General features: G+C 51.0%; 1 protein-coding gene across 3 annotated transcripts in view; it reads right to left on the reverse strand.

Annotated features, from left to right (window-relative positions):
- Window positions 1-13,835, reverse strand: part of UBASH3B (ubiquitin associated and SH3 domain containing B) — a 146,839-nt gene that overhangs the window by 36,728 nt on the left and 96,276 nt on the right. For 2 of the 3 annotated variants that reach the window (XM_049620749.1, XM_049620741.1), the window contains exons 2-5: window positions 6,081-6,134; window positions 5,114-5,300; window positions 3,621-3,819; window positions 51-220 (exon numbers count right to left, since the gene is read on the reverse strand). In XM_049620749.1, coding sequence (XP_049476706.1) covers window positions 51-220; window positions 3,621-3,819; window positions 5,114-5,300; window positions 6,081-6,134 — 610 coding nt within the window. Of the gene's footprint in view, window positions 1-50; window positions 221-3,620; window positions 3,820-5,113; window positions 5,301-6,076; window positions 6,135-13,835 lie in introns of all 3 variants that reach the window. The other variant, XM_049620759.1, reaches the window with a different exon arrangement.

Consider the following 13,835-nt stretch of genomic DNA (forward strand, 5'->3'; position numbering starts at 1 on the left):
CCGCACCCCCTGTGCCTCCGGTAGGGTCAGGAGCCACAGTGAGACATTACCTCATGGTTGGCAAACCGGATGTCTCGCGAGAATATGGTAGCCACCCAGTCACAGCCGAGTTTGACATCGATGTTCTGGGCTAGTTTCTCCAGGGTGGGTAAGTGGCCAGCCTGGAAGTGGTAAGCCAGGGTTACGTGCAGCTGCTTCTTGTGAGGTTCCACGTGTACTTCTGGAAACAAAGGAAGGGAACCGTTATTGGAACGTGGTCAGCAGAGCAACGGTGGAGGCTCCAGGAAGAACACGGAAGGATTGCCCTCATAAATCCCGCCTCCCAAATGACAAGGGAGGGCGTCCCGTGGCCGGACAAGAGCTGCCGCTGTCCTTCACAGCAGCGGAATAAGGGGACAGGCAGGTGCAACAGATCGCAAACAGCCTGCAGTTCGAGAGGGAAAGGGCCACCCCTGGCTCCCGACAAGGGAAGCGGAGAGGTCATTGTTTGGGTCGGCTTTGCCCCCTAGTAACACACGGAGGATCACCAGCCCGAGGAGACCGCGACCTCAAAGGATGAGCTAATTGACGCCAAAGCAGAGATCCTGCGACGGCGTGCGGGCCAGGGCCGATCACCGTCGTTTTGAAATCGCGTCTCTTGGCTTCTGGGCGGCTCCGACAGAGGAGCCAGGGGAAAACATGGAATATTTTCAAGGTCTAAGACAGGGTTTTCCAGGGTTTAAAACAGAATGGTTCTCTGTTGTGGGGGCTGCCTCGTGCACTGTGGGGTCTGTGGCCACATCCCCCGGCCCCTACCCACTAGATTCCGGTAGTATAACCTCAGAAGTTGTGGCAACCAAAAACGACTCCAGACATGGCCACACGTGCCCCGGGGGATAAAATCTCCCCGACCGAAGCCACTGCTTTTAAGTATACAACGGACTGGTGGGGTGCCTGGGTGACGCAGTTAAACGTCCGACTCTCGATTTCGGCTCAGGTCGTCATCTCACGGTTCATGAGTTCTAGCCCTCCATCGGGCTCTGTGCGGATAGCGTGGAGCCTGCTTGGGATTCTGTCTCTCCTCCTCTCTGCCCCTCCCCTGCTTGTGCTTTCTCTCTGTCTCTCTCTCAAAATACATAAGTAAACTTGAAAAAAAAAAAAGGTATACAGACTGTGCTTCTAAGACACTGTAAGAAACAAAACAAACAAAACGGTGAATTATGTTTCTCTTTTGTACATCTTTACATGGGGGAGATCCATCTACTGTCCGAGCTAGAACAGCGCAGAAGATACAACCAAAGGGAAGGTAGGGAATTTGCGAAGGTAGGGAATTAACGGGCTTGTTCATGTCCCAGGGAGACAGATGTAGCAGTTGGATATTTTTCTGTTACACTACATCGTATTTTTTTTTTTTTTTTGGTGTAAGCCCCATGAGGCAAGGTTTTCTGTGTCCTGTTTGCAATGAATCCCCAGTGCTCAGCACGTGATACAGGCTTTTAGTATTCGGTCAATGGCCGAACATACACGCATGATGAATCTCCTTAAGCCACCCAGGACGGAGGAGGACAAGAAATCTACTTGCTGATGGACTCTGGGTCTGCAGAAAAGTCTAGAATATCGAGGCATAGGTTCTAGGGCCAAGACGGGATGGCCAGCCATCCACATAAGGAGGCAAGAAGCTGGACCAGCTACCCAGGGCAGCGCCACCCGGTTCTCCCGGTCACCACCAGGGGGCCGCACAGGGGCAGAGAACGAGCGGCCAAGTTCTTAGAAAGAGTGGCCACAGATACTGGAGAAGAGCTGGCCCTCCCCTCGCCTACAAGGAAAGCAAGCAAGGGCCTCGCAGCCTCTCACTGATTATGCGCCTTAAGAGTCTGGCACAGCCCTGGCTGAGACCCGCTTTACACATTTGTGAAGGATTTGAGTTTTGTGGCCACACCACCAGTTTTGGGTCTTGTGGGAGTTTTAGTGGTTTTGGTAATAGCTACTGTGGGATGAAAAAGAGTCATTTTCCTGAAGTGGAGGGACAGGAACAGGAAACAATTTGCCTCTCTATTATGTCATTTCTCTGAAATATTAAGCCATGAAATGGCAGGCCCCAGCGAAGTTAGAAAGCAGAGCCTAGTCCCGGGGGAAGAAGGGGTGCCTGGGGAGGGGCTCTAAGGAGCCCCCCCGTCCCTAAGTAGAAGAGGTATCTTAAGGGTCAGAGCTCCTCTGAGAGGGGAGACCTCCCTGCAATCCTGCTCGGTGACGCTGAGCCTTCGCTACACTCTTTCTAGAATCCTGAGCCCTAACGGGGGCTTTTCTGGTAAAGAACACTAAGCAAAATGGCAGGTGAGTTATAGGTCAGAGGTTTGGAGACCAAGGGGCAAAGCAGGGGTTTTCCTCAGGTCTCTCCCGTCTCCATCCCTCCTTGAAAGGGGCGGGGTGCGGGGGGTGCTGGCCAACTCTGGGCCTCCTCCAGTTTGCGTGCGATGCTCAGATTCAGCTGTACCGCTCACGCCCAGCTCTGCTCTGCTGGGGGCGGGGAGAGGGGGCTCCACACAAGCCTCTGCACACACTTTGTTCCTTCCTGCCGGCAGGGCCCTTTCTCCACTGTAGGGATCCACATCACCCAGCCCAGCATGCATTTCCTTTTTTGCGAAGGGGAAGCCACTGCATCCTATGATGGCCTTTCTCTTCTCAGAGCTCTCTGTGAGCACAGGTACTTGAACCTGTATCTCGGGCCTGGAGAAACCACTTGTTACATTGCTTTCTTCACGGATGAATGCATCGCGGTCCCTAAGAAATACCCACTGATGGCGATTTCTCAAGGGAGCCAGCAGAAACTGCCCCCTGCCGACTCTTCCCCCCTCGACCCCGCTGTCCCACTGCAGGTAAGGCTCACCTTGACCTAAGTGAGCTCGTCTGTACCTGTAGGCAGACCGGAAAGCTCTGGCAACTTCTCCCACTTGTCCCCTCTCCGTGCTTCCTGCCTCTAAGTCAACACATATCCTGAGCATCTTTTAAGCTAATTCCTTTGGTGGGAAATCTCAGCTGGCTTGAACTAAGGCCTGCCGTGGAAAGAGCAAGAAACATCTTGAAGGGGTGACACTTCTGGACAGACTGTTGAAGCTTCGGGACCCCTCTAATGGGTTTCGGGGAGTTGCGGGACGTGGGCCTGGTGGATCTCTTATCTGACACTAAGGGCCTCCACTCTATTCTCTGTGCTGTGCTACCCCGCCGAGCACACCCCTGGGCCCTCACGGAGTGAGCCGTGAGACCCCGACAGAGGCCTTGATGGCAGGGAGGCTGGCAGGGAAGGAAGGTTCGTTAACTCTGAACTGGAGAGAGAGAGCGGTGCTGCAGAGGACACACTTACGGCTTCAGTGTGAAACGGTGAGTTGTGAGCCTTCAACTTGGCTGTTGAGGGTCGACGTTGGACATTCTCCCAGGAGGCTTAGCAGAACAGTAGTTCGCTATTTTTAAGAGGGAGCCCACAGGTGCTGCAGGAAAGGGCTGTGCTCCTCGTCCTGCTCCGCACATCCCCGCAGGGCCCTCCACCTGCCGGCCCCAGCCCCGCCGTCCATAACTTCCGATCCCTTTCCTTCCCCGTTTTTGATGAACGGGACCCACGCCTGGCCTGGCAGCTGTCAGCTCACCGGTTTTGGACGCAGCCTCCGCGGCAAAGTCCGCGGCAAACTTCTTGAGGACCTCCGCGCTGTCTTCCTTCACGAAGAGGCCAATGAAGTTGGAGGAGGTATAGAGCTCCAGGGGCAGCGGGGCCGAGAACTTGCACTTCCAGCGACTGACCGTGGTCTGCAGGGCTTCCCCCAGGGCGTCCACCTTGCTGTCCTCACACTGGCAGGGGAAAACAAAACGCTCCATTCAGAGGGGGGCGGAGGGCTACCGCTACTGAACATTTGGCATCCTCTGCCCCGGGGCTGGAGGCCGAGGACGCCATCCCTAAACCCTCGCTTCTGTCTGTGAGGACAGAGGAGAACTGCAGGCTCCCAGTTATCCGGACGTGGGCCGTCTAACTGGTAAATTCAGCTGGGGCCATGGGACCAACGCTTGCCTCCCGCCCTGCCCTGCTGTGCCCCTGGGCGCAGCCTGGTCCAGCGGGAAGGGAGAATAGGGGAATGGGCCCGGAGCAAACGGCATCTCAGGGTAAAGGTTGTGCTTTCCCCTGCTCTCACATCATCTGTGACTTTTCTGTTCTCCTCGGATGATCGGAAGTTGACCCGGCTGCCAGTCTCACGCTAGCTCAGAGAGCTGTGATATCATCTCCCCACCCTCTTGGAGCACTGGGGGAAAATGAGTGTCTCTAGCGTTCGGAATGCTTTTGAGAAAGATCCTGGAATGACTGGGAGGAAGTGATAATCATTATAATTCTCAGAGGGAACGGGAAGAAAGAAGGTGTGAGGAACACGGTTTGGTTTTGTTTTGTTTGTCTTAAAGAGGCAGAGACAAGCTGGAAAAAAAATACTTCAAAATACTTTTTGAAAATGTCTAAAAGTGCTACCATTCTGCCTCATCTCGAATACACCTGGATAAGCCAATTCTGCTCTATCTCCACAGGGAACTAAAGTAGATGAAAAGTATTTATATTTATTACACGGAGGGGGATTTAATTTAGTCATTAAGTAAGCTCTGTGATAGCTAGGATTATGGAGATTAGGTAACTATGGCGGGTCACAGGTATCTTTGCTGTCTCTAGAAAGATCTGGTGAGACAAAACTCGTGGCCAGAGGGTCTATGAGGCTAAAGTCCCCTCCCGTGTCTGTAGAGCACATTTCTTGTTCCTAGCTCCCTAATTTCTACTCTTACCCGTGGGCCAGGGTGGAAATGCTTTAGTTTCAGTGTTGGGGCCGCCCGTCCAGGTCCTGACTCAGTGGGTCAGGCTTGTCCCTAGAGTCCTGAGGAACAGCAATCATCATGCATCCGACCCGGGGTGCTCCTGGGCCCTGGCAGATGGGACCGTACTCATTCCTTAACGGTCCATTCAAGCCCAGGAGCCCGTGACTCTTTCGGCCAGCTCCCCGAGGCTGCTGACTCTGACTTCAGGTCTCAAGGCGCTGGCTGGGGTGTGGCAGCCGGGCTCCCCGGGCAGGGGCTGAGGGGCTGGGGGGCCGGGGCAGGGTCTGTGGCTCACCATGAAGAACTGGCAGAGGGTGATGTGGGGGAAGATGTTGTGGGCTTTGTTCTTCCCGCAGATCTGCTTCGACTGTTGCCAAAAGTCGGAGAGCTTCTGTGCTAAGGGGCCGGTGGGTCGGAGGTAGAGGACGTACTCCCGGGGCAGGGGGTCATCCAGGAAGGGGTCGCCGACGTGGGAGAACAACCTGCCAGAGAGAAGGGAGCCAAGCAGGACCCGCTTGAGAACAGTGGAAGGGAAGGAAGACCCGAAAGGGACAGATCCGCCCTCCAAAGGCTCCATACCCCAGGCGCTGTAAGGGGATGGGTTTTCGTTTTTGTGCTTTAAAAATCCATCCTGGGGCACCTGGGTGGCTCAGTCGGTTAAGCCTCCGACTTCGGCTCAGGTCATGATCTCATAGCTCATGAGTTCAAGCCCTGAATTGGGCCCTGTGCTGACAGCTCAGAGCCTGGAGCCTGCTTCGGATTCTGTGTCTCCCTCTCTCTCTGCCCCTCCCCCACTCATGCTCTGTCTCTCTCTCTCTCTCTCAAACATTAAAAAAAAAAAATCCATCCCTACGATTAAACCCACATGCCTCCAGACAGGAGCGTAGGGATCTGCCCTGGGCAGTGATGTCCCGCAAGGTGTTTTTGTTTTGTTTTGTTTTGTTGAAATCGATTCACCCAGCACCCACGCACCTAAGGTGTATCTTTGAGTGAAGTCAGGGGACAGATACCGTGTTAGGGGCTGTATCTTGGAAATGCTTTGAATTTCTTTAAACAGCTTTAAGGAGAAGCACACCCTGGAACCAAGACCCAGGAGGCCATGAGCTTGATAACCCTGTCACATGTCACATGGCTTGTCACACGGTCTTTTGTCCCCCACCCCCCGCCCAGTCCATTAGAGAAAGGCTGCACATCCCTGCTCAACCACGTACACTTAGAGTTAATTATATGCTATTTTCTCTATTTATTTATTTCATACCAACCAGTCACATGCTGCCTGAACACTTCTCCCTCCTGTGGATGCCAAGGCTTTTTGTCTGGAAGAAGAAATCAAATTTCTATTGTTAGTATTTTTAGCCTCCTATCAGCTTTTCTCACTGCTGTGGCGAGAGTGTGAAGGAGACGACATCAGAGCCTCCTCAATGGCGTGTGGGGGTGGGGGTGAGACCAGACACCTGCAGCAAGGACGCCCCCTCCCCCCAAGGGTCCTAGCGAGGCATATGGAAATTAGGACTTGTAATTAATTTCCATGTAATTAGCACTGGATTTGCATGCAGCCCGACAGCCATGCAGTCTATTTTCAGCAGTTTCCACATTAGAATTTTATTTTTGCTTCCCTAAAGGTTGCCTGTCTTGGTCCGTCCTCCTTCCTTTTCACCCACTCTCATTGACCCAGATCCCCGGCCGAGCAGTTTTGTGTTTGCAGCCCGTTGGCAAAGCGTGTTAGAAGCTGATGCCCACAAGGACGTTTGCTTTGGTCCAGTTCAGTGACCCCTCCCACCCATCTCCAGCCACCACCCCCAGCCTCAGGCTAGATCTATAATCTCCCCGCTCTTTTAGACGCCTCTGGGGACAAAAGACAGGTTAAGAGTGTGGCCCGCTCTGCCTCCATCACTCCCCCTGCTGGAGTCAAAACTCTATTACTGGACGGGGCGGTGTCACAGGAAGGTGACAGCGGTGAGGCCCTTGGGCACAAGCACGCGAGTAAGAGTGTCTCAAATCTCAGGTCTCTGAGAGCCAGCCAGTTCTGGCTTTGTCACCAGCTTTGCCGTGCATCCATTCGTTCTGCATTCATGCTTCTGTTTGCTCGAGAAATACTTCCTGAAGCGCAACTATTTTGTCAGCACTGTGCTAAGCTCCAGGAATACGGTGACAAACAAGACTTCTACGGTCCCCACCCTCATGGAGATTTGGGTGGAGCGGGCATGAAAACCTTGATTGTACAGATAATTACATTGGTGGCGAGTGCAATCAATGAAGGGAAAGCATGGGGAGCCATAAGAACATAGGACGGGAACACCGAACTTGGGCTGGTCAAGGGGTCAGGGAAGGCTTCACTGAGGAAGTGACATTTTGAGTGGGATCCAAATAGTGTAGACTCCTCTGGGCAGGGGTGGGTGGGTGGGGAGGTTGTGGTGGCAGCCACTTAGCCATATCTGCTCCATAGGTGTGTACCTGAGGGGCCTTGAACTCTCATCTGACCCCACGGAGTTGATCAATAAATGGCCGTTCCCATCCCTTGTAGTCTACAGATCCAGGTTCTTTGGAAGAGGGTTCTTTTTCACAGGGGTCAGCCTAGAAGGACCTTCAGGTCATCTGTGAGTGAGCCCAACTTCTTCACTTTACCCCGGGGGATCTCAGGTGAGGGCTCAAAGCAGCCTGTCCCTACCATTGGCTCTGTGGCTTGGTTCCACAGCCCAAAGATCAATTAAATACCTTCTCCCGTATGAAATTCTGAGCATAAACACCATATGATCGGGATTAAGACATCTACACATCTAAGTAGAACAGCATTACAGAAGCAAGCCAGACAGACCCCTCTGAACCCCTCAGAACAAAAGCTGGTACAGAAAAGGCTGGAAACACAGGGACCCCCCCCCCCGGACCCCCCCCCTCCCCCCCACACACTCGCCCCAGACCTTAAGGTGCTTAATTGCTGCCATGTTGCCCACTTATTAGAGGCACACATCGTATGCTTTTTTTTTTTGGATGCAGAACCCACATACCCACGAAAGAATGCAAATCATGGTCTTTTAGGTTAGAATCTCTGAGGAATTAAATTCACCAAAAAAAGACCCATTGTTTCAAAAAACCGGGGAAAGAAAAACTCATTTGTGATACAATGTCCTATTTATATAAAGGATCCAATTTCTTTCTTTCTTTCTTTCTTTCTTTCTTTCTTTCTTTCTTTTTACAGGCCCTTCCCCCAGTGAAATATATCTGACTGAAATTTAATTCATTTTTCCTTAAGCACCAGGAGTATCATCTGGAAATGAGAGATCTAATTAAGTTACGGTCCCCATAACTCAAAAGACAGGTTTTGGAGAGGGCTCAAAGATATAATTGAGAAAGATAATGAAAGGTTTGGGTGACAGGGCTCTGATGAAAGTTTAAGAAAACCCAAATTCTTCTTTCTGAAGAAGACAGGTTTGAGAAATCTTCAATTTTATGGAAGGTTCTTGTATCTGATGTACCTTCTCTAGCAAGGGCCAAAGTAAAATAAGCTTTGGGGCACCTGGGTGGCTCAGTCGGTTAAGCGGCCGACTTTGGCTCAGGTCATGATCTCACGGTCCGTGAGTTCAAGCCCCGCGTCGGGATCTGTGCTGACAGCTCGGAGCCTGGAGCCTGTTTCAGATTCTGTGTCTCCCTCTCTCTGACCCTCCCCCGTTCATGCTCTGTCTCTCTCTGTCTCAAAAATAAATAAACGTTAAAAAAAAATTAAAAAAAAATAATAAGCTTTGGCTAGAGCACAAAGGGCTCACGTTAGACACCAGAAAGAACTTTCTGGGGGGCACCTGGGTGGCTCAGTTGGTTAAGCATCTGACTTCGGCTCAGGTCACGATCTTGCTGTTCATGAGTTCGAGCCGCGTGTCTGTGCTGACAGTTCAGAGCCTGGAGCCTGCTTCAGATTCTGTGTCTCCCTCTCTCTCTCTCTGGCCCTCCCTTGCTTGCACTGTCTCTCTGTCTCTCAAAAATAAATAAACATTAAAAACAAAAACTTTCTGGGGCGCCTGGGTGGCTCAGTCGGTTAAGCGGCCGACTTCGGCTCAGGTCACGATCTCGCGGTCCGTGAGTTCAAGCCCCGCGTCGGGCTCTGTGCTGACAGCTCAGAGCCTGGAGCCTGTTTCAGATTCTGTGTCTCCCTCTCTCTGACCCTCCCCGTTCATGCTCTGTCTCTCTCTGTCTCAAAAATAAATAAACGTTAAAAAAAAAAAATTAAAAACAAAAAAAAAAAAACAAAAACTTTCTGGAAGGAAGGAAGGTGTGAAAGTGAGGTGCTCTGTTTTTTTTGTTGTTGGTGGTGGGGGGGGGTAGAGAAAGTTTCTAGAAAGCCATTACCGATCTGAAACAGAGGAATGGGATTCTCTGGGCAGCGGGAGTAAAATCACCACTTCCCTAGGGTCACAAGCCACAGGCAGGGCTCTGCTGCTCCTTCACGCACCAGCAGGCTGACAATGGTTTGGGTTGAGTGTGTTCCCAGAACTCTGCCCACAGAACAGACGGAACATGGGCAGTGGCACAGCACATCTCCCCGCTCCACCCTGCTGTACAAAGACTGTTGCTATAGAGCTCCCACCTCCACGGCCCATCGATGGGGCCAGTGCCAAGAACAGTGGGGTGTGCGGGGTGGACCCCAAACACCAGGCTGAGCCTGCACAGCTGCTCTGCTCGGAGTGACTCAGAAGTTGGCAGGCTGTCGGAGACCCTGGGCAGATCAAGGCGGAGTATCCCTTTAAACTCAAAGGCGAGTGGTCTAGCCATTGGATTATAGCAGCCGATTATTCAGATGGGATCTTTGTGGTTGGACTTGGTCGGACACGGGAAATGTTGCAGCTCTGTTACGTGAGAACACAAATTTCACCTCTGATCCCGGTCCTAACCTTGCCCATTATGTCTAGGGTTCATTCGTAGCAGAAGGTGGGGGGAAGAAAACCCCAAAAACCAACCAAATGCAAACAAAACAACCAATGCAAACTCTGATGTCCTACTCATGGTGGTTTGAAAGAACAGCACCAATCAGATCAAAGCAATGGCTCACGGACAGATCAGGCAAGCGTCTGTGAGGACATCAGCCCACATGGGAGGAACCAGCAGCCCCCACTGATGGCCTTGCTTCGCTCTCCCTGGGATCCCTCCCACTGTCTGCCCTCAGCTCTCCTGAATTTTAGGTTCCAGGTTGGTCTGGCCCCAGGGCCACCGCTCGACCCCACCACCACGCTCACAGAGAGGCCCTCAAGTCTTAAAAGGGCTTGGAAAGGAAATATTCCTTTCTGGTTTGCCTAAGACAAAGTGGCATTCTTCCCTCTGCGTCTTCCTCCCTTCCTTTCTTTCCTCTCGCCTTCGCTTCCTCCCCAGGAACTCTTACCAGGAAACCAAGCGAAAACCAAAACCCAAGCCAAAAGTTTAGCTCAGAAAGCTACACTCTAATAGAGTTTGGTCCGGGTCCTTTTGGGAGACCATCGCCTCTGGGTCCTGTGGTTGGGTTCAGGCCTGCCTGTGTGGATTCAGGCCGGCCCCGTGTCCCAGTGCAGCATGATTCCTGCTCCCTCTCAGAACCACAGGTTTTGAGCTGGACTGGAACGTCCTGTAAGGGCCACCCTCGGCCGAACACCAGCCGTATGTCAGGCGCTGGGCATACAGAGAAGAGGAAAGGGAGTTTCTGGGGCTGGCGTTCTTCAATTGTAGGCCAAGCGACCCTAGGCAGTATAGTACAGATAAGTCTGTGCATGGTGAGCACGAACAATTTCTGTTACGTTCCATGAGGACAGCTAGACCAAGAATCCTCACCAGACACCAGGTCTCGTTGTGGGAACCACATTCATAAAGCTGCTTCTGTCAGCCTGTGATTCCATATCTCTTTCTGTTCGTAAGCCAGACACTTCTTTTAGGCTACCCGGTGAGTTCCGATTCCCTACGGAGTACCGTCAGCTCCCAAATCACTCAATACTGGGATCAATAAACAGTCAAGGCATCCCTGGCTCAGGTAGACAGGTTGGCTCAGACTCCCAGGTTCTCCAGGGTCATTCATCTTTTACGTGCCCTCAGAAGAGTTCTTCCCCTATTTTTCTGCACCTGACAAAACTCAAATATCTGACACCGGAATCTTTTAAAACACGAGAAGCAACACACATACTGCTAGAAAAGGAAGGACATTCCCTCAAAGTAGTAAGAGCTTGATCCAATCAAGCCGAGCTTTCCAATTACTTGAAGTTGTTCTGTCCTTGGCTTTGGATTGCTGGTCAGCACATCTTGCGGCCTCCAGATCGTGTACGCTCTTGCTTTGGTTCCCTGTGACCGAAAACTTCGTTATGTAGGAAAAGAGAAGACAGGAGGCCAAGCCTGTAATCCTGCAAGTAGATGAAACTCCCCATGCGATGAAAATTCTATCATTCCTTCATGTAGCTAAGATAATCTCAAATATTAGCAATATTTAATGCTCACTGTAGAATTAAAAAAAAAATGTCAACCTCCAGGATACCAGTTGTTACATTTTCCACATCTAATACTTTGAATTCAATTAAAGGATGACCTAATTAACCAGATACCTTATTCTCTTTCCTCAGAATTAGCTTAATGATCTGTGCTAGACTGGGGAGCGAGCAAACTTAGAGGGAACCCAACTTCTGTTTTTCCTGGTTGGAAAGTCCAGCCCTATCAAGGGGCCACTGGTTCCACTAAACAACGTTGAGGGATTCTTTTAGGGTGTATTTGAAAAACGGACATTGTTTTGTAGTGTGGTTTTAGGAAGAAATATCAGAGGCTTTTAGTGTGCTGGGTGGAGAATTGCCAGCTTAATGCGGACCTTCTTCGGACCTTCTTCATCAGAGAATTGGAGGCGGCTTAACGACTTGCCTGAGGCGGACAGCTATCCTGAGAATAGAGGCAAGCAGGTGACTCTGCACCCACAGGCTGCTCCAGCAGGAGGAAGAGTCAACACAGTCAATAATGATTGGAGGCCTTCCTTGCACCGAGAGCTTCACAGACTTTAAACCCTCATGAAAAATGGTGAAAGCTATATTGTCAAGAAGCCTCCTCTCTGGACCTGGGCAGCTCTCACCTGATAGGTCAGCTGTCCGGTCATTTCTGTGGTTGTCCCAATCCAGGGGCTGCTCCCACAGGCTGTGGCTAAGCTCTGAATCAGTGAAAGAAGTATACTGAACAGTTGACGCCCTGAGCCTAGAGCCCTGGGAAGCATTTCTGCTAACTGCCCCCAAGCTTCCTCTTCTCTGGAAACCCAGGCTGAAGTGGCCCCTACCCCTCTGGTTGGGAATGGTCGTGGACACCTGCTTCTGCCTCCTGGGTGCCTACCTGCTCCTGCCTACCAGAATGGGGTTTCTTGGTAGAAGAGGGAGGTGGAGATGTTGAGAATATTAGCACCTGTCTGCCTGTGCATTTACCTCTGCTCAATCAGCACAGTCCTCCCTCTTATCCTCCACATAAAAGTGACTAAAACCAAACCTATCCTCCTCTGAAGGAGCAAGTCTAGACATGAAGAAAGCTTTTAGGACTAAAAAAAAAAAAAATCAAAAAACGAAAAAAAAAAAACCCCACAAAACCCCTACTAATCTCTAAAGGAGAAGTTCTCCCTACCTTATTATCTTTTTTCTATGCATCAGAAATGACTTGTTTCTTGGGCTTTTGCTTAATACCCACTTCCTCTCGGATTCCGACTTTCTCCTCTGGTGAAGGTTTGCTTCCACCTCAAACTATGATCAGCCTGCTCTGCCTTCTCTTCTGTTAGGTTGGGTAGGGTTGTTTCAGCAATGAGGCATCGCCCACGTGCAGAGCAGAAAGGCGTGAGGACGGGATGGACGCAGAATATGGGGCAGACATGAGTCCAGACACTCTAGGGGCCAAGGATGGGAGATGCTTCCAGAGCAACCAATGTGATCCCCTGAACGTCTCATCAATCGCTGCCCATTAATCGATACTTCATTTTCGGACATAATTACCCTCTCAGCTACCAGTGGCCAATAAGACCCATACAAATTTGGTCCCGACTTTAACTGATGGTCAGAAGGCAAAAGAATGTTGGGGAGCATTTGAGGAGCATCTAAGAACCACACAAGCCAAAGCAGAGATGGTTATTTCAGCCAAAACTTTTTGGTGGATGTAAAATCAAGGAGTGGCGAAATGCTGTTGCCCCAGTGGGTCCTTGCAGGAGCTGGGACGCGGGCACAGGTTCTCAGGTGCTTTTTCCCCAAAGGAAGTTGTTTCCCAACTTGATGCTTTAGTTTTTCATCTTCAAAGAGAAAGTGATGAATGCCCACCCAGGGAGTTTGAGAAAGAAAGGTGTGACATCTGTAAAGTCTTATGAGGTCCTCAGAAGCCACCATAAGTACTAACCCATGATTCTATGGTTACAAAGGATCTAGAAACTGGCTGGTCCATTCTTCCTTACGGCCAGACAAGGCTGGACTTCCTTCGAGGTTGCACCTTTGAAGGAATCTTTCTCGTTCTCACAGATCTTCAGGGGAATCCACTATGTCTCTTGATTATAGAAAGTAATGGCCCTTGTGCTCAGAAAGTTCTTCTGTGTGTTCAGACTCTTTCCAACTGTGCCCAAACTCGTGCCACCTTTCCTGTACCTGGTAGGGTCGATCACTCTTTCCTACGCAACAAAATAATGTATTCTGTCACTTTGGCCCAAGGAATCCCTTGCTACTGTTTGTCACCAAAGGCCAGTAAGAGAGGCTTGCAAGAGGCTGGGCAGTTCAGTTTAACAACCTCACCTCCGAAGTCTCTGCCTCCTCCCTGTGAAGCTGGAGAAGGCCAGTGGAGAGGCCTGTCAATAAACATAAACCATAATGGTCCTACCCATTTCCTTTGGAGGAAATGAACCTAACGGAGAAAGAGATATTGATCATAAAGACCCAATCTCGGAATCAGTCTCCTGGCGGTGAACCCTTTCAGTTAGCTGGGGCTAATGGCCTAGGCTTTCAGCTGCTGGGGCCTGTTTGAGAGCTGTACATCTAACAATCGATGGGATCTCAAGCCTGCCAGGGGGCCGGGGACGC

The sequence above is a fragment of the Panthera uncia genome, chromosome D1 (genome assembly GCF_023721935.1).
Source record: "Panthera uncia isolate 11264 chromosome D1, Puncia_PCG_1.0, whole genome shotgun sequence".
NCBI lineage: Eukaryota > Metazoa > Chordata > Mammalia > Carnivora > Felidae > Panthera > Panthera uncia.